The sequence below is a fragment of the Lytechinus pictus genome, chromosome 18, assembly GCF_037042905.1.
Source record: "Lytechinus pictus isolate F3 Inbred chromosome 18, Lp3.0, whole genome shotgun sequence".
In the NCBI taxonomy this organism is placed as follows: domain Eukaryota; kingdom Metazoa; phylum Echinodermata; class Echinoidea; order Temnopleuroida; family Toxopneustidae; genus Lytechinus; species Lytechinus pictus.
In genome coordinates, this window is record NC_087262.1 from 20669401 (window position 1) to 20694429 (window position 25029).

At 35.6% G+C, this 25029-nt stretch overlaps 1 protein-coding gene across 2 annotated transcripts; it reads right to left on the reverse strand.

The window, feature by feature from the left end:
* Window positions 1–943: 943 nt before the first annotated feature.
* Window positions 944–23219, reverse strand: LOC129281356 (S-crystallin SL11-like). 2 transcript variants are annotated; one of them, XM_064113565.1, is made up of 6 exons: window positions 23166–23219; window positions 20291–20755; window positions 7748–7840; window positions 6671–6789; window positions 5829–5933; window positions 944–4931 (listed from the first exon to the last, which is right to left on the reverse strand). In XM_064113565.1, exons 2-6 carry the CDS (start codon window positions 20427–20429, stop codon window positions 4767–4769), a joined length of 621 nt encoding a protein of 206 aa, XP_063969635.1. In that variant the 5' UTR covers window positions 20430–20755; window positions 23166–23219; the 3' UTR covers window positions 944–4766. The 2 variants fall into 2 exon arrangements, with proteins under 2 accessions (XP_063969635.1, XP_054773273.2); XM_054917298.2 differs by lacking the exons at window positions 20291–20755; window positions 23166–23219 and adding an exon at window positions 10094–10397.
* Window positions 23220–25029: the final 1810 nt, after the last annotated feature.

Below are 25029 nucleotides of genomic sequence, written 5' to 3' on the forward strand. Positions count from 1 at the left end.
CACTGTTTTGTGAAAAATAATCGAAACTTTAAAATGTCATAGCTTTCATATTTTACATCCGATTTTGATTAAATTTTCAGTGTTGTGCTTGTTTGATTTTTCTCTATTTATTCAAATCAACATTTTCTGGGGTGGACTTGACATTTAAGTAAGGTTTAAAGCAAGTGAAGTCAGGGACCTCAATTTGAAATTTGCAGAGATAGATGAAATATTTTAACGACGGGAAAATGCTGTTTCTACCTCTTTCAGTGACAACCTTTTTAATCCATTCTTACGCCCCTCACATGATACCTTACTCAGATTTATGTCTTTATCTTTCCTTTTCAGCCCTTTGTTTATCCGTCTCCCTCTTTCGTTCTCCCTCTCACCCCTTTCCACACTCCCACCCACCACTCCCTTCCTTGCAATATATACCCCCTGTGTATTTCAATTTATTTCATTAAGTATCTTGGGTTGGCGTTTATAAGGCTCGTCCTTTTTTGCCACTGCCCTCACTCATGCTAACTGGATTTTAATGTATATTCGTGTCATCTATCTTATCTGTTTATATGTTTGTACTTTGTTGATTTCTTTTTATGAGTGAAAAATAAATACGAATTGAATTAATTTCCTTCCCTTCCCTTATTCAAAATTTGCATCCCCCCCTAAAAAAATGATATCTTGTCCAACTCTTGCACTATTTCAGCTTGTTTCCATGTTTCTCTCCCGAATCGATCACCTTTTTTTTCTCAATCCTCATTTTCTTCTCTACTTAACCCCCCCCCCCCTCTCTCTCTCTCTCTCCCACCTCTGTCTCTCCACTCTCATTCCACTTGCATTTTTCTTTGAACGGATGTCAATCAGCAGATATGACCGAGTATGTCTGGAGGTGACCTTCGACGTTGACATCTTGAAACATAACTAAATGTAAAGTCTGAAGAAAAACAATCGCACCAGGAAAATTCAATAAATTTCATTTCTTTATAATTATCTCATTCTTTTTACTGATCGATTTTTTTTCCCTCTTTGAAACAAATAATGATTACATCATAAAAGTGATATTACAAGCATATGAAATGTCTTGAATAGAACTAGGTCCTAAATCAAAACACACCGTTTTACAAATCAATAACAGCAATGAGACATAATTGGAACTTTGAACTTATATCACAATTATTGTCAAAATATCTATCTTGACTGTTTATACAACCTGTATTTGTGTTTTATATATTAAAGTATTCATGTTTCTATGTAATATTGAATCATATTGTGTTTACATGAAATATGCCCTTCTCTTTCTTTTTACTGATCAACTTTTTTCCTTCTTTAAAACCAAAAATTATTTACATCGTAAAAGTATGATTACAAGCATATGACATGTCTCAAACAGGACTGGGTCCTGAATTTAAAAAAACACAAGCTGTTTTACCAATCAATAATAAGAGCAAAGATACATGATTATATATATAGTTACATCACAAAAAGATGACAGTACTTATATATTATCAACACCTTCTTTAAATGTATGACATAAAAGAAAACATTTAAAATTCAGTTGTGACAACGCTACATGTATACTTGTACTTAAACACCAGAAGAGAATCAATAAATGCTTATATCAAACTGACGATTTCTGTATAGCATATAGAAGTTGTTTTTTTTTGCTTTTGGCACGCAGTGTAGAGGTATCAAATTGTCCTGATGATAGTTTAATACTTTAGATATACAAGGTTAATTAATGGGCAGTGTACAGAAAACCTTCAGAGTCAGATCATTTATTTTGTGTATGTTGTAAGAGAATATCCATTTTAAAGACAATGCTAACTATAAACAAATTTGAGAGCAAAATCCAAGCTATTTACTTTTATGATGCATATTATTAATATTGCTTCCCTTTGTAATTTTAAACAGGAAATTATCCATATCATATTGAATGCAGGAAATTTAGAATAACACAATACAAACTAAAGAAAAACTAGAGAGCAAAGTACAAGCTATTTTCTTTTATGATGCATGTGAATCACCTTGCTTCAAATGCTTCAAATAGCAATTTTTAACCAGAAATGATCTATATCATAGTGAATGCAGGAGATTATGAACAACTGATGTGATTCTTAAGAGCTAGTATAGTACAAGAATCAGCTTCACATGAACACACTATTCACTCTTTGCACGCCGAGTTATATTTGGGGGGATAATAATCACAATTGTTTCCATGTTATTTTCTTGATTCATGATTTCCATATCGCACAAGTGATACTTGTGATTATTGTATAGTTGTTATCCAAGAACTATTGCATTTTGTTAGCTTCTCTAATTTCAAGTGGAGAAAGATAATTATTACGATTGTTGAATTTAATTGTACGAATGTGCAAGATTGCAACATCAGCGTGCAAAGGGTTAATTAGCAATGTGTTTATTTATTCACTTGTTCAGAACTAGCCTGGTTTCCGTTTAGCACTGTGTTGCAGTAGTACAGACCTGCCAACCTCTGGGAATGAAAAACTGTATTCTGTGATTAAAAAAAATGTATTTTTCCCCAAAAAAGTGTATTTCATAATAAAATCCGTGGCGCACTCGCTCATCGCGGCGCTCAAGCTGCATGCAAGCTAAAATGCGCACTGCTCTTGCAGATGAAAAAAAAAACATTGAAACATGTGCATATCTCACCATGGTTTTAACAAAATGATTGAAAAAAAAACAAGTTACCTGAAATTACATTGATCTAATAACCATATTTGTGTAAGTTTTATGAAATAGAGACATATAGAGATGATTTTTCTCAATAATTTTTTTTTTTTTTTTACAAAAAAGTATTTTTTAAAGACAAAAAACGTACTGCCGTATTTTGGTTGCAAAAACGTACTTAATACGCCAAAAACGTACTGGTTGGCAGGTCTGGTAGTACCTTTAACAAATTCACCAAAGATCAGGGCCTCATTGCATAAAAATTACTATTCAGTGGCAACTTCCATAGAATCATTATAATTATGATTCACACAGTTACCATGGTAGTTATCACTGAATTGCAAAGTTTACATAGCAGTAACTTCTATCCAATAGGAACCAATTCCAGACCAACTCTAAAACTTCTGGACTGCCAGACGCTCTATATTAACCCAAGACTAGCAGCAGAACATCCAATTTAATCATTTCACAGTAAGGCATTTTTCCAAATTAAAATTTAAGCTTTCACAAAAGTTCTAGCCAATTTTGGTCTTATTTTACATGATGTATCCCATCTTGGTCCTCTTCTTTCGTTCAAAACCCTCTTATTTTCCGTAAGAAAAAACAATGGGTGATTTCAAGTACGTTGTTGAAATCTGGTGTTGGTGTTGTGACAACACCAACACCAGCCACGACACCGTACTTGAAATCAGGCTGGTGTTGGGATTGACCTCGGAAAATATGACGTATTTCCGGCAGTTCGTGTTGAATGCTGGTGTTGAATGTCGTCTGCTGAACCCAGCACTGCGGCTGGTGTTGACGATCTACGTGCAATTTCCCCATTCACCAACACCAACCCCCAGGGATTCATTGGGAAAATCATGATTTCAAGTTCGGTGTTGGTGATGGTGTTGGCAATCTCAAGCTCGTGAACAGGCGGCGAACACGATGAAACATCCCGTAAAATTAGCTTTTACAGTTAAGATGAGTACAAATCATTTGAGCTGTATATATTTTGATGAAGAATAATGTTCACTCTTTCGAATTCTTGAATTAATTAAAGCATTTGTATTCTGTACGATGAGAATTTAATGCATTTCTCTCCGATTTCATTTTCGTCGTCGAGACTGCTCGCGTGAAGTTGAGATGATTTGGCAGCGCAGCGCAGAGGCGTGACGTCATGTGCTATCGATAACGCAATCGGTATCATTCCTCTGAACCCAGCTCGGTGTTGGAGCTCGGTTCAGCGGCCTTTTTACGCTCTCAACACCAACACTGAACACCGAACTTGAAATCACCCAATAAGGGGTCAGCTGCAAGCAGCATAGCTGCTAAATGAAACTGGTCCGTTTTCTATGGACTTGATGATGACAGTATTATGACTCAATTACTCAAAATTCGATATCACACAAAGTGAGATACCAAACAACTTTAATCAGACTAAATAATTAAAAATGTTTGTTATATTAATGATTGTCTCAGAAAAAATTCACAATAAATATTTCACATTATACAAGCAAAATCATTTGGTAAACCTTTAAAAAATAGAACTGTCATTTTTCTTTGAGAAAATCATCTTATTGCTTTGGAACCAAAGAGGTAAGGATTTACAGTACACACAGTTCTCTTTCAGAGATATAATTTCTATGATTTTTTTTATAAAAAGGTTCTAAATCATGCAAAAATGCATGATAATAGCACAGAGTAATAGAATGTTTTAAGTTTCAGAATCAACCAAATATACATGTATCACAAACACATTACACAGTAAAGCCTCATCATCTTTGTACAGAGCATCAATGCATATTGTTTCATTGTCGTGTTACAGTATCTGTATTCCAATATTTGAAATGAAAACTGGATGTATTATCTATTACGTTGGGTATGACAATTGCATTTTAAATGCAGTGATGTTTTAACAGGTGAATGTGTTCATTTTCATGAAGGTATTTCACAGAGATGTATGAATATAAAAGCACCATACTGAAAAGAATGGCCTGTCCAATCTAGCTGGTGGGTATTTTCATTTTTCAATGTGAAGTTCCTTGTCATTAAGTTTGCAACAACTTCTCTGTGCACCAAGATTTCTGACTCGGATGTGTTTGATCTATTATAGCACTTTACATGGAGGTCTTTGGTCTTGCTGAGAGGTATTTAGCGATCTTCTCATCAGATTCAACCTTGGCCTTGAGCGCCAAAAGGGCCGGGTAGTTTGCGATGACAGCAGGCATCCTGTCGTTCAGGATGTCCAAAATGTTGAATACAGCGAGGTCAGCGAGGGTCATCTGCCACGAATAGAAGGAATGAGAAAATAAAGTGATTTGTAAGACAAAGTACATTGCATTTGGTTGATGAGTATTCATAAGTACCCAAAATACTCAATTCGCCTAGGACACGTTGCTTTAGAGTATCACATGCTGTATTTTCTGGACCATCCTAGCCCTAGCATGTTGTGTTTAAAGGTACTGATTCTAACTTGTCAGTGTCTCCATGCAATGGCTCCAAAATATCTTCAGAAAATGTTTGATTTAGTATGTACCATCTTGCAATTCTAGATCAACTCGGAAGGATCTTTTACATTGTCCTAGTTGTCAGACGAAGTTTTACGAAGAACGATCCTCTGCCCATGCTGCCCCCTTCACTTTGGATTACCACTCCTTTATAATTATGTAAAGAACCCTTTGATACCCTCAAATTTAAATCCACCTTGAAAATATACTTCTTCAAAAAGTATTTTGAATGAGTTAGTGCTACATGTATGATTGCCACCTATTTTCTTCCTTTTCTTAGCTTTTCTGTCTTCTTCAAGAGCCCTAGGGATATATTCGGCAATGATATGTGGTATATATATGCATGTCAGTATCATTAACATTATTATTCACCTACAGAAACATTTCTGATGATACATATGCATGTTGCTATTTCTATTATTACTGACCTACAGAAACATTTCTCATGTCTATGGGATGTTGGTGGATTCAGACAAATAATTTGTAAATTTGGTGAATGACTGTCTTATGATTCAGAAAGAAATAAAATTGCCCATTTTTTTTCCGTTTTGCCAATATAAATATTGTTTTACTCATTAGGCCATAATTAATTCACAAATATACTTGAGTCAAACATCAACCTCATTGCCCATCCCTCCCCTTGCCCTCCCCAGGGTTCCCCAGAGATCTTACCTTTGATCCGACAAAGAATCCTGTTCCGCTGGACTCAAGTTTCTTCTCAAGGTACTTGAGTCTTCGAGGTCCCTTCTCCTCCAAGTATTCCTTTTCGAGTTCAGCCTTTAAAATTTTTAAAAAAATGGTGTACAATTCTTATTACAATGGGCTTTTCAGATGCTTTTCAACTTATGATTGAAAGTGGTATCAGTGACCAATGGTGATTAGTAACATGTTATTCATATACTAGTATTATTACCAATTGTGATTATAGCAACAGGTGACCTGTGTAACTCAACCCCCCCCCCCCCCTAATCAGATATATCAGGAGGAGAGACCTGTGGGTCATAGTGATTCAGTCCAATTTTTGCCTTATACACCTGTAGGCACAGTTCACGCCAAACAAATAATAATTAAAAAAACAAACATTTATTCCTGTACAACACTCATAAGTTTAGCAGTAATTAGTACCACTTTTTTTTTATACCAAACTTGCAAAAACTTATAAAAAGTTAGTTTGTATTTATAGTATTTAAACAGAAACTAAGGGGGTGTTGCAAGAAAATACTTGCAATCAACTGCAATGTTATAGGCAAATTTTAAGTAAAAGCAAACGTTTACTTGTTGATGCAAAGAGCAGACAAGCAATCAATTGCAAATTTGCAATTAATTGAAAAAATTGGGATTGATTTGAGGACTTAAAATAGACTTGTAATCAAATGCAACTTTCTTGCAATGCCCTATGAGAGTGAATGTAATAACACTTGAACCTCATTGCCTACTAAAACTGGTAGGTCCCTATAGAAAGCCTATGGAAAATACAGGATGTAACAGTCGAGGGATCAAGACTTTGATCGTACCTTCTTCTCTGGATCCTTCTCTCGATACAGCCATGGTGCAGCATCGGCAAGGAGCTCATCAAAGGTTTCCGTCACTTCATCAATTATTAAACATTCCAGGTTGTTGCTGCCATACATGCCTATGAAACAAAACAACAACAAAAACATGGAATTACCAACGATCTAAAACATGTTTAGCATGTGAGTTGAAAAGGTTGAACTTCCTTCATTTTTATCTAACAAAAGGGTGACACTTGTTGAATCATGATCCATATGTATGTACACTACAATAAGGTTGGTTAGAGGATGCAATCCCAAGCTAGTATTACATCAAATCTCCCTTCATATGCGTTGTCTCAACCAATGAACTACTAGTATTAGTTACTTCAAAATGTATGTGTACACTGTCTATCATATTTTATGTGAGCATTGCACTGTTAGTCTTTGTAAGAAATTGACTGACTCAAATAATCCTACCCAAATTACAATTTTGGGTCCAGTTGCATAAAAATAATACTCTCATTGCTTCCATGGAAACAGGACTCAGCAGCCAATAAAAATCAAGCTTTTTAGTAGTAGATACCAGTAACCATAGTGGCAAAGTTGTAATAATAATAATAATAACGATATATTTACCCATGGTAGCCATTTTAGTTCTGAAAACTGTTCTCCCAGCGCGCCCTGCTATTATTGTCATCATCATCATCATAAGTTAATTTTTAAAGACCCAGGTGTAGGATAGAATGTAAGATGAATTATAAAAATGCTGGATATGCATTTTTAAATTGTATTTTTTATCCAACACAAAAGGGTACATGTACACTGTTCTCACAAAATTTGCACTTTTCAACCTAATCACAATTCACAAGTTTGCCTTCATTTATTGCTTTAATTACAGGGTGAAGAATAACTGAAGACAAGATAAAAGATACATATAAAAAGTTATAAGGAAAAATACTAATTTTCAGAGTGAAACTTGCCCTAAATGCAATTGTCTAAAAATTAGATATCTTCCTATTGAAGAGTCTTAAAAATTTGACCAAGGAAGAAGCAAAGGATTTGAAAAGAGATGGAAGATGAAGGAAAGAGATTACTTACCAACTTCCCTTGCCACATATCTCTGGATAGCTCGACTCTGGATCATAAGACGACCATCAACTTCAAGGATTGGGACTTGACCAAGAGGCAACTCTGAAATTAAAAAAAAAAACAGAAAAACAATTTGTTTAAATAAACAAATATATGAATTTCAAAATTCAATTAAATTACCTCAATGGCCCATATTCGGAACCCGTTTTTAATTCAATCTCTGGTCTAAAGTTGTGGTTTACTATTGTGACGTGACTGACCGGTATCTCTAACAGTACAAGTTCAATTTGCCAGCGCATTTGACAATCCCATCATTCATACATTTAGTGGCTGGAATAATTACTGAGATAGTTCTCTTCATCATTTAAACATGAGGTGAGATCCAAACAAAGAAGTAAATGCAGTATTGAAATTTTTGCTTTCCATAATTTTGACACAAAGTTCAATAGACCAAAGTCTAAACAGGACTTCAACATACAGGCCGATAGGTGATGAGATGACTCTAGCCAAGAAGCCATATGGAGAAACTGAATGAGGCAAGAGGTAAATTGCACAACGCCTACTTAGCTTGTTGTACGCGATCGAATGGGAGGCTGAATGTCAAACATTTGTACGTTGCACACACGACATACATGTACCATCCAAAATGTACCGTTGCATGGCTTTAGGAGGTGACGTCACAATACGATTCAATTCATTGCGCTCATTAAAAAATGAAGGTGAAATACGCGTATAGCCTGCTGGCTAAATGCGCAGTGCTCCCCGAGGTCATGTGCACTTGTGGGATTTGCTTTTCGCTTTCAATATTTTTGCTCCCTTTTCATAGATTACTGCAGGGAAAAGCTCTTGTTTTTTCATATTTTTGCTTAATTCCAAGGCGCTGTACAACACAAATAGCGAATATTCTTATTTGTGCAATGGTGCGAGATTTCGCATTCGGTGAAAGAAAAAAAACACTCTATTTAACTCGGCGACACAGAGCATCTATCCTTTCTATCTATTCGCTATTTGTATATTGTTACCTGGGCCCGTTTCATGAAGAGTCAAGATGAAGATGATCCAAAGCATTTATATTGCGCCAAATTTCTGTTAAAAACATTCATAGGTGCAGGCTCATCCAATAAGTTAATTGCAACACAGCTGCAGAAATGAGTGAGCTCTGAGGGACGATTTGAAGAGATCAACGCTGTCAATTTCACGAAGCAAAGAAGGGACTTCGACTACTGTTATGACTACTGTAATATTGCCATTGTGACAACTACCATGGTAATATCATCTTGCGACTGGCTGCTGAGCAATGTATAACTGCCATGCCATGCTAGCAAAGTTACAATTAATAATTGTATCTCTTTATAAAATGGGCCCCTGGTGTACGCCAACATTGTTTACTTTCCATACAAGTTCTCAGGTCTCGTCCAACATGGTCAAATCCTAGTTTACCCACTAACCATTTGTTCTAATTGCCATTTAGTCGAATTTCCAGAAAGGATATAGGCCTACTTATTTCGTCTAATATCTACTTGATCTAACTCTTATGCCACATAGTCTACAAGTCTATTTAGTATGGACCAGATTTTAATTCGAAAAAGTGTTAAAAAGTATTAAAAGGGAAATTGGAAATGAGACCATTGGACATTAGACTATGACATTTGCCCCCAAACATTGGTTGGACCGAAATGTAATTAGATCAAATCAATAATAGAATAATAATGGGTTTTGGCCATGATAATGTTAGAAAAACTGAGAAATAGATTTGACTATAAAGTGAATACAAACAATATGGTGATGGGCAATTCCATAGGTTGGTGGACATGAGCTCAATGTGTCTTTGTACATATAGCCCATCTGAACCGTAACGTGAGTAACCACTTTATCTGCACCTCTTGTAAAAACCATGTGTTCTTTATTTTTTTCATTATATACAAATTTGTCTCCCTAATATACTTCTTTGAAATGGATATAATCAACTTTCATAAAAGCCTTGCATGAGGACACTTTTCACTTATGTCCACTTTTCATTTTATGCATGTCCAAATCATGTAACATGAGTAACCGACACATTTCAAAGATTTGCCAGGAGCATAATGAAATTTGCCAAGTTTTGTTTTTATACAAAGGATAGTCAGACTGCGTACTATGTTGTGATAAAGAGATGTTTAGTTCCTATCAATAATAATGGAGTTACAGCTCCAAGTATGAGTCAAGGTGTCTCCAAATGTAACGTGAGTAACCGTGGAATAACCCTGATGATTCTGATGCAAGATCCCAAGAATAAGAATGATCTGCAGACTCCGGACATTTATTGTCTGAAGTCACAGTCAAAAGCAAGCAAGATACATTCCATTTCAAACTTACTGCCAGTACTTTTCAATTCCTTAAACTGCTTGTACTCCATATCCAGCCGATCTTCCTCAAATTCGGTATCAGTGGCCGCAAACATCAACCGGACCATTTCGAACATGTAGCGGCAGTCAAAGTATGTGAGCTTATATGATGGCATGGTGGGAAACTGACCTCAACTAAAGTAAGAATGTTCCTTGATTCAAACACATAGGCAAACATGTACCGTTCTCCTATGATCACCAATGTGCACAGCCAAAGTGATTCCAAGTCTACAAATGTAGACGTGCATTTGCTTTACAATACACAAATACCTTGTATTGTGGGGGATAAAGGTCATATGTACCCCAATTGTAAACCCAATGAGGAATATGAAATTGTGCTTATACTGTAGTTGTTTATTCAAGCCATAAGGGGATCATTTTAGCCTCTGAATGTTTTATTTATTTATTAATGTAAAATGATTTGGATTATAAGCCAGTTCCTAGTTCCATTCTTCGGGTCATTTGTACTCTAATGGCATAATATTCTATGAGATAAGCAACACCTTGATGTAGTGGAGCGTTGTGGCCCAGTGGATTAGTCTCCGGACTTTGAAACAGAGGGTCGTGGGTTCGAATCCCAGCCATGGCGTAATTTCCTTCGGCAAGAAATTTATCCACATTGTGCTGCACTCAACCCAGGTGAGGTGAATGGGTACCTGGCAGGAATTTATTCCTTGAAATGCGTGTGCGCTGTAATCTTAGTAATTACGGCAGCCAAGCTACAGCTGGGGTAATAATATCCAAGTCCTTTGGAAGCGCATAGAGACATTATTCTTAATTGTGATATGCGCTATACAAGAACTGTTTATTATTATCATTATTGATCATTCATATTTTTTTCAGTAGATCCACTGGAAAAAATTAATGAGTCCATTAGCAACTGGGATTTGACAGTTTGCCAAGTGCATGTACATTATAATAGCAATACGCGAATGCATTTAAAGAAGAAATGCACCAAATACCTTCATAAAATGCTATTCTCGTCACCTGGTTTATGCAATGTGTGCATCCTGCAATGCCAGGCAAGCTTACATAGTATCTTGCTTTGAAATTTGCCTATTATAATGGGAAAGAGGAAAGGTCAATTGTAAAAACTTGCCCAAGAGACTGTAACAATGAACTGGCTTATCAATCACCATTGGATTATATTACTTAATCAGTCTCATAAATTGCCTTTTAAACATATTTTTTCATTTATCTGCAGCAGCTATAAATGACTGACCAATGCGTTCAATGTTGAAATTATTTTTTCACTACATTTTATGATGAATATGTTGTATTTGATATTTTTATCATGTGAGACCACGCCACATTCCCATGCACTATGGACAAATCCAGAAGTTTAAAAAGTGAACTCCAGGGCCCCGTCTTACAAAGAGTTATGATAAATCCAATCAATCGTAACTCTATGGAAATCCATCAGTGTCATAATTTCTTCTACAGGAAATTTGTAAAATGTCCTTTGTAAACAAAGGAGAACATACCAGATTGCCAAGAAATCAATGACTTTATGGATATACATTCATATCTAGAATTTTTTTTGAACAAACATGCATTTCATATGTTGACGTTGCTGGCTGTCCATAGTTGCGATTGATCGGATCAATCGCAACTCTTTGTAAGACGGGGCCCAGATGTTATCTCGACTAACTACAGAAGAGAGCCTTATAACTATCATTTAGAGTGGAGAGGGGAAAGGCCAATATTTGGCCTGGTGGTCAGATACAAATTTTCTGGACCTCGGAATCTGTTGAAGAGGAAATAATCTTCTCCATATATTTAAAATACAAAACTTAATTTTAAAATTTACAGATATATTTATTTCCTTAATAATAATAATAATAATACAGGTATATTTACCCAGGGAAGCCGCTTCAGTTCCGAAAACTGTTCTCCCAGCGGGCCCTGCTATTATTATTACCCCGGCTTTAGCTGGGCTGCCTAGGCGCTCAAAGCATTCCTTCTTCATAAATGCAAGAGAATGTAAAATGTACCTCTTTCCCACATTTCTTTAATATTTCTAAATCAACAGTACTTTTTTATGTGAATTTTTCATTTCATGTAATGTGATATTTAATGTGTGACAAATTTCAGCAACTTAGGGTGTGTTCAATGTCGTTTCCAAATTCACATGGTAACATGAATCATGATTGAAAACGTGATTACAAAAATGCAGATATAATGAGAAACAAAGAGTGTGTTCAATGTACTCCATTCCGGGTCGTAAAAGTAAACGTCTTTCAAATCATGATTTGGAGGAAAATCGATTTTGAAACGTCTTTAAAAATTAAATTTGCTCTCGCAGTGGAAGCCTACATGTACACAAGCATCTGCCAGAATTGACCTTTCTTGTGACAGGTCAAACTGCACACTAAAGCTGCGCTAACGAAAGATGACCGACAAATAATCGGTTTTATAATTTCAACAGTGAACAGTGCCCCGCTGATCGTGTTAGTGTTTTGTGGAATGTACATGTAACTGAGTTTTCAATCATGATTCACGTTGCCATTTGAATTTTGAACACACCCTTAGTATTCCAACATACATGTACATGTAGTGACAATGCTATATTTGTGCATTATATGCTCCAAGCCTTTATCTTTTGAAAAAAGGTCCAAAGCAAGTTGCCAAACTCCAAATGGTTCCACATGATGTCACAGTATTGTCATACTGGATTTATTTTCATCATACAGTGCGTCTCAGAAAAAAGGAAACCAGAATTCTGAGTAATTTTTGCCACCATAATTACAAATTTGCTTTATAAGATGTACATCAATTAAAAGATGCACTTAATAATAATAACAACGGCATATTTACCCAGGGTAGCCACTTCAGTTCCTAAAACTGTTCTCCCAGCGGGCCCTGCTAATATTATTACCCGGCTAAGCTAGGCTACCGATTCAGGTGCACACAGCTTTTGAGGAATTATTCCCTATTTCATTTGAAGCCTATCTCAATGTAATGCACGCATGACCTTATGAGTTAGAACAATTGAAAGTGGTGCTAGCAAATTTCCATTTGCACGAGCAAATATCAAATTTGAGTGAATTTTTCTGGCTTTTACTGCTATGTACTCAGAACACAAAGTTCATAAATTTGAAATTAATTTTTTCATCTTTCGTTTGAGACCTCGTGCAAAAAATATGATTGACGCATTGTCAAGAAAAAGTTGCATGAAAACACAAAGTGCTTGATTTCTACCTGTTGGGCGGATCATTGAAAAATGAGCATTCCCAACAAAGCGGCAAAATACAGGCTTTTTCTCGACCATGCGTCATTCATATTTCATGCATAAGGTCTCATTTTGAAGAGGAAAAGATGGATATTCAAGTTATAATTTTTTTTTCAAATAGCAGTAAAAACCAGCAAAACTCATTCAAAATTATAATTTGCTTAGGCAAATGAAAATTTGATACCTCCCCTTTTCGTTGTTCTAACTCAGTCATGCGTGCGTTGTTGGAATGGGTCTCAACTGAAAGAAGAGAAACTTTATCTTTCTATTCATGTACATACAACATTTTATGAGGCAAATATATGATCATGATGGGAAAAATTTACACTGAATCTCGGTTTCCTTTTTTCTGGGATGCACTGTATATCAAGTCATTATATGATGCATGTATTATTGTCTGGATGGGCATAATACTATGTGCTGTGCTGTGCGGTTTAACTTTTAATAATACCTCTGGCTTTGCATAAATTGTTCCCAAATCCCAATATTTTTTGCGACATACTGTATGTCTAACCAAGCCACAAGTTCTCTTTCACAAGACAGTCAGGAATATAATGTGAATTTGAATTTTATTGGAAACTAATGTTTGAATTTTTGGAAGTATACAGTGTGTACATATTTAATTTCTCCCTAAAGGAAATATGCAAATAGAAGGAAAAAATTATTCCAAAATATAAGACTACGTGTGCATAAAAATGTTGCATCTTGGGTAAGGATCCAGGGGCCCGTTTCTCAACAACGTCATAACTCTAACGTGCCCCCACTGAGATTTGGTGTGCCCCCCAGGTGCCCCCCCTGAAATTAAATTATCCAGTTTCAGATCAGAATATCAATAATTTTCTGCTTGTGCTTCACGTTTGCATTATTAATGTAGGAAGATACCCAATTACCCATCCTTTCATGATTTACAAAACATGAATAGAGTACGTGTCCCGTTTTTAGGTCTAAAATCTAAATTGTCTTCCGCTTGCCCTTTGTGTTCTCATCAATTGTTTACATACCTATCCCTTTTATGATTAAGAAAAGTGCTTCGAATGACAATTTTTTGGGGGTTCGGAATGTCTAAATTTTCAGCTCGCGCTTTGCGCTCGCATTATTTAATTGTTGAAATATGTATCATCTTCATGGGTAACTGCAAACAGTCCTCAACTGGTCCCTTTTCGATCAGACCAGAAGGTTTATTAAAAATTTCTACTCACGCTTGGCGTTCAAGGTAATTATCTAGTTACATACAAATCTTATTCAGGATCACAAACATTGCTCAGTATGTTAAATTTTCAGGACAAAATGCATAAAGTTCCAAAAAAATTAGCTTGCGCTTTGCACTCCCACTTTTTATACAGGTCTCATATGAGATTATTTCAGATTTGTGTTGTTTTAAAGGAGAATGAAACCCTTGAAACCAGCTGAATCCATATCAAAGAGAAAAATCAAAGAAACATATTGTTGAAAGTTTGAGGAAGATTGAATGAATAATAAGAAAGTTATGAGCATTTGAATATTGAGATCACTAATGCCATGTAGATCCTCCCATTGGCAATGCGACCAAGATCTGTGATGTCACACACGTACAACTCCCTCATTACTTTAGTACTTATTTCACTTATATTCTCACTTTTATAGAGTCTATCACAAGGTGAGGTGTTCTCTTTATGAGAGGACAAGTACAGAGGTTTCACAACATTATATCATTGATGAATCGTTTGTCATATGATTAGAATGAGCAAAAAGAGATGTTTTGGGGTATATTTTCAGTGTCCAAAAGGGGAGAGTTGTTCATCTGTGACATCATAGATCTTGGTCGCATTGCCAATGGGAGGATCTCCATAGCATTAGTGATCTCGACATTCAAATGCTCATAACTCTTCTATTGCTAGTCCTATTTTACTCAAACTTTTGTTGATCTCATTCTTTGATTTTTCTGCTTTCACAAAAGCTTACTTGCTCCAAGAGTTTCATTCTCCTTCAAGCTAAGAATTTACTGTGAGGACTACCCCTTAAAACAAAGAAAAATTAACTTTGAGCGGCTGATCGGCCCCACCTTCTCATTGGCGAAAGCTGGATCCGCCCCTGCGACACATAAACACACAGATGCCACCCCCCCCCCATTAAAAAGCAAGGACCCCCCCGACCCCAGTGCCCCCCCCCCCTCCCCCAGGAAAAAATCCTAGCTACGCCACTGCACGGTCCACATGTGATTTTAGAGTCATGAAATGAATTGTTCATAATTTAATTTTTCTCCGCGATAGAATGCTCCAGTCTGCATGGTGTAATTTTGGCCTAAGTTTGCCTCTGCTATTATTTTCAGTAGATGTATTTCCCAACACATCACATACATGTAATTGCAGTTTTATCATAATTTTGCTTTTTGAAAATTATGCTATTTTGTGACCAAGGCTACGTCTCATCAAATCTTTCTGCCGATAGTATTGATATCAAGGGATTCTATTTAGGAAACCTTTTGTGAAACGGATTAGTAAGACTGGAGTTAACTACGTGGTTGGTGGATAAAGATATGACTAACTTGTCCGAGCTGGCAATGTTCAAAGTACATTGTAGCTGTGATAAAGCTGGCTTTAAAGTGACGAGCGCTCTACTAGAATTCATATCCATGCAAGAAGTACATTGTTAGTATTTTAAAACAGGGGAACCCAAAAAAAATCAAAAAATGAAAATCCATATTTCATTGTTCGAAATAGACATGGATACTGCCTTTAAAATGTCCATGCAAGGCCTACATTGTAAACATTTTACAATAGGGGACCCCCAAAATTCCAGCACTTGCATCCTATTTGACCTTTCATCTCGCATTTTAATGATAAAACCCTCTAGGAAATCATTCGCTTATCTGTCAGTGTTTGCTAATTCAGAATGAAGTCACTATCCAAATAGTTGGCCCCTTGGAAATGAGTGCCACATGGCACGTTCCTGATGCATGTAAGCTGATTCTTCATATTACCTACGCAATGTTGGCCACAAGAGGGCTAACATATTCAAGAAAATGTTCTTTGTTTTTTAAGTTTATTAGAATAAAAAGCACTGGAATAAAGAGACAGTGGAGATTTTTTTAAAGCATTTTTCTTTAAACCCATCAAAATTCAATACTTGGAATTTAATACATGATTATAAACAATTATTATCATAATATTTATTTATAATCACTTATTAAATTATACTAGTATTTGTTATGTAATAATTTTTATCTATAAATTGTTCTAGCTTCAAAACCGCATTTTGTAACATCGCTAATCGAATGTACGTCATAACGAAGCGGTTCAAGGGTCAGACCCACTCACACTAATACGAGGTTCGTAAATATACGAACCTCGTACACCGGACCGTGTTTGACCGTAGATTTCGAAGTAGTCGGCAAACATTGCTTCATTGCTGAAGTAATATTTGCCGAAACTCCTTCTCGCTACGCACCGGGGCTCTTTCCGTTAAGTAGCAATACATAACAAAATTATACATATGATATTTAACTCATTTCATTTAAAAAGAGCAAATTTCGCTTACCTCGGCCTAGCAAGTGACTTCGTTTGTCTCTTCTACGGAAATACAAGGAAGCCCGTTGGTGGCGCTAATAAATTTCACAACCTTGATTCAGCTCCTCGGTAATTTTATAACTGTGTCTAAATTCTTTGAATGCGCAATTCTTATGATTAATTTACTAATTATGGGCACCAATAAATAAAATACCTTCAAAAACATAATTCAGGATTACTATTGGCGATGATAACACTTTTGTTGCAATTAATTTAAAACGATGACTAATATAATTTTTTTTTTTTTTAATACACATGCCTGGAACGAAACCAGCAGTACAAGCAGTATTAACGAGCGTCACGGTATACCAAAGTCTATACAATGAAAAGATTGGACACTTCACGGACTTCGCGTAATGCCTTGCGTCGATTTGCGTGTAAAATAGTGTAGGTTCCTAATCTTTCCCTTGTCGTGTCTTTGATATGAATATAAATCGCGCGCCCTCTTTAGGCGAAAATTGATATCTACGCTGACCAAATTTTATCTCCGTGAAATCTTCACTAAAGATCAAGAAAATATACATATTTTTAAGAAAAAACTTCAAGGAGAAGTCACGGAAGGATCTAAATGATTCGGTAAGTGTCATAGCAGAATGTGAAATACCAGATTATTGGTGATATTTTATGTGGGCAAAAGCCCACTATCTTTTTGACTTGTCGTGTGTGTCGCGTGCATATGACCGATATTCCTTCGCACGCGAGATGAAATGAACCCATGGGTGGGGTCAGACCTATTGTATTTGCTTTGTTGACAAACTGATCGAGGGATCTACACGAGATTGGTCTGGTAAGAAACCTTCAATTTTTCACCTTTTTATTAACCAATTTTTGGAACCTTCACACGCATAAATCATTAGGCGTATGAAGGTGTAAAAATAAATAAAATCACACACATTTACGTGATTTCTATGATCTCCAAGATGGATTTCCTAGGGAAATCCATCTTTGTTATGATGTGTCTCTCCATGATGAAGTATAGGGCTCACATGAGTATTACAGACCCCCATTCACTCACGTGTTAAATCATGATAGCTCATCAAAAATCAATCCCACGTACGATAGATTTTGCTTTAAATCAGTGACATTAGTCACAATTAACAGTATGTAAAACTTGATACATGTATGTCAATCGGGTACTTGTCCAGCTCAATCAAAAGTTAAATGGCCTGAAATAAGACTAAGGGCTATTCCACGGTTACTCACGTTACATTTGGAGACACCTTGACTCATACTTGGAGCTGTAACTCCATTATTATTGCTAGAGGGTATTATTACTGATAGGAACTAAACATCTCTTTATCACAACAAAGTACACAGTCTGACTATCCTTTGTATAAAAACAAAACTTGGGAAATTTTATTATGCTCCTGGCAAATCTTTGGAATGTGTCGGTTACTCACGTTACATGATTTGGACATGCATAAAATGAAAAGTCGACATAAGTGAAAAGTCTCCTCATACAAGACTTTTATGAAAGTTGATTATATCCATTTCAAAGAAGTATATTAGGGAGACAAACTTTGTACATAATTAAAAAAATAAAGAACACATGGTTTTTACTTGGGGTGCAGATAATATGGTTACTCACGTTACGGTTACTCACATTACATTTTGTCCATGTATGGTTAACAACACAAATGTCATTAAAAATTCAATAATGTGTGTAAAATTCATTGCTAGGAACATCAAAAAGAGATTTTATACAAAAAATTGGAACAATTGGAGCTTTATTAGGGAGTAAGAGGGAAAAGTATGATTTTGCTTACTAATTATGCATAAATTAGCATAATTGCTTAATACCAATTTGCATGAAATAAATTACTGATAGTATTGTAAATTATGTCCAAGACAACCTGTGTGCAAATTTTCGGCGTGATCGGGCGGCCAAAGGCCGAGATCTCAAGGGGGGCCTAGGAGGCCCCCCCCCCCCCTTGGGCCATATTAACTCCCAAAATACCCCAGCCTAGATAGGGTTACAGGTAAGGACATTCAATTTGTTGTTCGAACACTCTTTAAAGTTTGGTTAATTGAAACCAAGTCTTACTAATGCACTCTCGCATTGTGAATACTTCTACTAATATTCAATTTTTTGTGTGATTGTATGACCACTGATATTTTGATGAACAAAGAGTCACATCAAAGAGGTGTACCCTCATTTTGCTTTTAATTAATCAAAAATAACTTCACAACTCACCATGAGACTTAAAACTTGACATCCCACAGAAAATGTTACCTAACTGCATAATTTTTACTGGTTACTCACATTACATGATGTTTACTCACGTTACAAAGTTACTCACGTTACAGTTTTTCTTCATCATTTTTAAAAAAAATTGTACTTTTTAATGATTTTGTTAGTCATCACTGTGTCAAAGATTGTTTGAAGGAAGAGAATTTAAAATCCCACCAATTAACTGTGAAGAATTTTTCTCTCAGAAAACAAAGTCAGTTTTTTCGGTTACTCACGTTACATCACCTGAGCAAGTTGCAATTTTCATTTTTGAATGAGTACTACAAATTTACTTGAAAAGCTGTTGTGTATTTTAGGTAATTTGACTCTTCTAAACTTCAGAAATATATAAAGTGGTATGTTGTTGCAATAACAAAATGGTAATAAGGCATATTTCATTTTTCACTATTTTTCTTGTATTTTGGTACAGAATGGAAGACACAACTTTTGACCATTTTTTTCCAAAGTATACATATGAAAATAAACTTTTTATTTCTTGTTCCTGAAACTATCAAGCATGAAGGACTTAAAGTATTAAAAAATTCAAGAAAATATTGAATTTGAATTTTTAAGCTCATGTCCATCAACCTGTGGAATTGCCCCTAACCATAATTTTGACCAGTTCATTGCCAGAAAAACCCAAACTGCATTGTGGGTAATAATAATTAAAATGAAATACAAAAATGCAGTCTAGCCTCGCCTCCCCACGGCCACGGGCCTTAATTATGAAAGAGTATGAACATGACATTGTTTCTATCATTTATATTTTGATATAGGCCTAGGGGCCTACAAACATTTTGTCTGTTTTTAATGAATTATTTTAATCAATAAAGTCATGTGATCTTTACTTACGCCTGCTTTACGACATGCTTTGCGCGCGGATGAATTACTCTAATGTGTCCTATGGCTATATATGTCAAAATATTTAAAAATATCATCATGGAGTCCTCAACGGGCTCAAGGCTAACTTCGCGACCCCTATCTCCAGTCCTGATCTGATTAATATTTTTGAATAACTTTGATTTGAATTAACAATAGTTGGGTTTCCCTTGTCAGTTTCAATTATTTTAGCCCTAATTAAAGAAAACAGGTAATGTAAGAACCAGGTGGTAAGAACCCCTGTATTTTCATTAGAACAGTATTAATTAATGGTCGACTTACTGCCAGTTGCTTTCAGCTGGCCAAATCCATCGAACTCAAGTCGATTGTCTTCAAATTCGATTCCAGAAGAAACAAACAGCAATCTGGTGATTTCCGGGCAATAACGGACGTTGAAGTAACTTAGCTTGTAGGAAGGCATTGTCAACTAGCTGTCTCACCAGTGAATTCAAAGTGAAAGATGATGGCAAAAGAAAAAATAACCTGAGAAACTGCACCTGATCGTGTTCGACAACCCCACTTCGGCCTGCACTAGCACTCCATGCGGTATACTATTGGGTTAAGTCGGGCTCGCTCGGATCGGCGATCGCGACGGTCTGTCACGGCCTGCTCACCGGGGCGGGTAGGGCGGCTAAGCAGGATCGATTGGGGCTGCGCAAGCACTGACCTGGGACAGCTGATGGTGAACACGTGACCCACCCAGCGCGATGGGCGTGACCCTTATTTGGGCGCACCCTTGTGTGGGGCCTGGGGCAGATCGAGAGTTGTAAATAAATAAATAAATAAACAAATAAATAAATAAATGAATAATTAAATAAATAAATAAAATAATGAATGAATGAATAAATAACTAAATACATAAATAGAATAATAAATGAATGAATGAATACATGAATAAATAAATACATAAATAGAATAATAAATGAATGAATGAATATACATAAATAAATAAATAAATAAATAAAAATAATGTATGAATGAATACATACATACATATAGGCCTACATACACACATAGATACTTACATAGATAGATAGATAGATATAGATAAAACCATTACCATCACCATATTCGTCGAGCAATGCACCTATAACCGAGAAACAATAATCAACGTCCATGCATGATAAACAAACAAATCACTTTGAAAAAAAAAATGCACATTAGCCTAATCGAATTATTCAAAAGAATGAGGGAAACCAAAGAGGTTGGATTTGAAATTTAAAGGGGTACTCCAGGCTGAAAATTTGATCAGAGTCGGACAAGGAAAATATGGCATTTTAAAGATTTACATTATCCTGGTGTGAAACAGTTCTAGGCATGTCTTCATGATTAATGAGCATACTGATGATGTCGTATCCCCACTTGTTCTTTTGTATTTTATTATATGAAATTAGGTTTATTCATTATTTTCTTTCAAGAACCAAAAATATTGAAATAACAACTGATTAATTGCATTAGATATTCACTGCTGCAACTTATTTCATTACAAGGGAGACATAATAATTCACACATGTATGAAAAAATGAAACAATTATGATTTCATTGTATAACGTAAGAAAAGGGAAAGTGGTAATGTGACATCAGCCCATCTAATGAATACTCATAACGAGTAACGACTTGCCGACGTCTATAGCTGTTTTTACAATATATTGCTAAAGAAAAACTTAAAAATTCAAAAACTTCGCTATTTGTTATCAGATTTTGATGAAATGTTTAGCCTTTTGCTACGTGAATTTTATGTATTTATAGATATAAATATTTTCAGCCCGGATCCTCCCTTCGCATCCTTTTAAGGTAATTTACTTTTATTTTTGGAATTGTTATGCTTTATAAATTATATCTTATCTCTATTGCCATTATCATCATTACCATCAGTAGCGTGAGCATCACCAATGATTGAATGGTATACACCAAATAAGTTACAATAAATACAAAGCTGTTTTACGGGCTCGGTGTAAAAATGGTAGAGGTAAAAATGGTAGAGGTAAAAATGGCAATGGTAAAAATGGCAGAGGTAGAAATGGCAGAGGTAAAAATGGCAGAGGTAGAAATGGCAGAGGTAAAAATGGCAAAGGTAAAAATGGCAAAGGTATAAATGGCAACGGTAAAAATGGTAGAGGTAATAATGGCAGAGGTAAAAATGGCTGAGGTAAAAATGACAGAGGTATTTGAAATGGCCAGTCTTAACCCCCATGCCAAAAAATAAAATAAAAAACCTCCATGTACAGTAAATTAAATAAGAAAGGTTCTTAGAAGAAAATAAGAATTATAATGTTGGACTAATGGAAAGGGTAACATTTTAAAATCATACTTTATATCTTCTGCACCAAATTGATAGCACTTGGGTTGGTATTTCTTTTATTTCCTGGACTTACATGCACGGCCTTCTCTAGTCAAATCGCTTTTATAATATTCAAATTTGAAGCACACTTTTGATCCCATGCAAGTATAATGCTTAAGGGGAAATTCACCCTGACATAAAGTTTATTGTAAAAATAACAGAAAATAATTAAAATGATATTGGTATGGTGAGGGTTTTAGGGAATCCATCAAAGATTTAAAAAGCTATTAGAATTTTATATTTTAATGGTGACGTCATTTGCGAGTAATTTTTCCCATATATGGTGTAATAAAGATGAAATGTCATTTTCTAAAAAAGAATAAAATGGTTTTTATATACCAAGTTATGTATTTCAACATATCATTTCACATCCGCTCCTGAAAGATATTTTTAGTGATCATGAACCACTGATTAAAATAGTGAAAAGTATACATTTTGGTGCACAGAATACGGGGCAGATACTCGTATATGACGTCACAGATCACTTAATTTTCTGCTAATTTTACAGTAAACTGTGATATCCCTGATTAGAAAGTAATGAAAAGTCTGAATGCAAAGACTATCACAAAGAACTGCCACATATTTTAGCCACGATTGTGTAACAGTGACGTTGTAATTGCAAACACACAAGTAAAGTTATGAAACTTAATATATTTCAAGCCTAGAACCAAGTTATTCAGTCGCGTGAACTATGAAGTGGCATGTCTGAGGAATGACTGATTATGATTTGGACTGATTCGAAGCTTAGATGTTAAATAAACCATTTGTCAGGGTGAACTTCCCCTTCAAAACACGTCGATAGAATGGTAGAAACGCCTATTTAAATCTCTGATTCGCTATACACATTTCCAAATTCATGCGGTAGCCATTACCATAGAAACTAGTTAAGGAACTTGACACTCTCTTGGACTAGCTGCAAAGAGGTATTGCTCTGAAAAACTTAACACTAATTGCTATTATTATATCATTTACATTAAACTATATACGTATCATATCAATTCTTTTCGGATCCATTATGATGTTGAAATATGAATAATCACCTTTATTACAGAACGTTTTGTTATTTTTCTGTTATCCAAGTTATGCAAGTGGTTCGAAGAAATCCCGAACTTGTCTATTTCAGTGTGTTAATGGTAGCGCACATAGGTGTTTACATTAAAATTCGTTTGGTATGTACCCGGGGTATGTATGTGTTGAAGTGCTGTTCTACTGTACGAACTGGCCAAGATAAATCCTTTAATCACTCACTAATTGAAATCATTTTGGTATGAAAATGTTTTGGTTCAATCCAATCATATCAACGATAAAGTCGGGGATAAAGTATTAACCTATATATGAAATGATGAAAAAAATCCAAATAATATGTTCATAATACTAATTTCGATAAGAGTCCATTCAAGGTCAATAATTATGACTGATATTAACTGGAAAGGCTCTGTCTTTTCCTTGTTGATGTAGCATGCTGTCATGATCTTAATCCCTGTCATTTTTGCCTCTGCCATCTTTTCCTCTGCCAGTTTTAATTATGTCATTTTACCTCTACCGTTATTACCTCCCCGGGGCAGTCATATTTATTGCTGTACACATGTGTGACCAAATTATTTCCAGACACCCCCTACACGAGTTTTCTTTGTGTGCAAGATAACCCCCTAAACAAGTTTTTGCGGGCTTCAACCCTAAACAAGTTGCCGCCAGAATATGACCCCTAAAAAAGTTTCACCATACGTTAACCCGTTTTTCAGGGCCGTTGCTTACAATCGGGAAGAACCCGAACACTTTTCAGAAACGAGGAGGAAAAGCTCGGCTAAAAAACATACCCTAAACACGTTTGGTCAGTCTTAAGAAAAGCTTTGGAAAAAATACCCTAAATACATTTGACCCCGTGATTGACCAGTCTTTCAAAACCACCCTTTTTGTTTAAAATCGGTGTTTTTTATACCCTTAACGAGTGCTCGCGCGGCCCGCGTCTAAAACTGATAAAAAACCTTTAAACGCGTTTTTTTTTTTGGTCACGCATGACTGGCCAACCCCCCCCCCCCCCGGATTACCTTTGCCATTCTCACTTGTCATTTTTGCCTCTTCCATTTTTACCTCTACCATTTTTGCCTCTGCCATTTTTACCTCTGCCATTTTTACCTCTACCATTTTTGCCTCTGCCATTTTTACCTCTGCCATTTTAACCTCTGCCATTTTTACCTCTGCCATTTTTACCTCTGCCATTATTACCTCTGCCATTTTTACCTGGCACCGTTTTCCGTGATTATTTCAATAGACTAGTCTATACAGGAAGAATCATTTTAATTTAGTGATGAAGATTTAAAAAAGGGTAAGGGGGCCTACATGTAAGAGATGCCCAGAGGTAAGAGAGGAAATAAAACAAGGGTCTAGAGCGAAATAAATTTAATTGCAGAGATACAAGAGACAGGTCCGCACTATAGAGGAAATGAAAGTGCAGAAAAGAATCAGAGAGAAAGAAAAAAGAAGGAGTCGGAATAAGAGAGAGGGGGAGGCCAACTTTAGTAATATGAGGGCTGGGAGAGATAAATCAGTAAAACAGAAAACAAATGGTTTGCAGGTCATTATTTTATTTTAAAAAATATTTTTGTATGAATCATTATTATATAGGACAGTGATATACATGTATTTCCAAATCAATGAAATCAGTAGCAATGCATGCATG

Bases quoted from the DNA above. Each gene is read 5' to 3' on its own strand.
- LOC129281356 (XM_054917298.2), bottom strand. From the start codon at position 10,238: ATGCCATCATATAAGCTCACATACTTTGACTGCCGCTACATGTTCGAA. The intron at 7,841-10,093 runs GTAAGTTTGAAA...TTTTAATTTCAG, and splicing joins GGAATTGAAAAGTACTGGCA to AGTTGCCTCTTGGTCAAGTC. The intron at 6,790-7,747 runs GTAAGTAATCTC...TTTGTTTCATAG, and splicing joins ATATGTGGCAAGGGAAGTTG to GCATGTATGGCAGCAACAAC.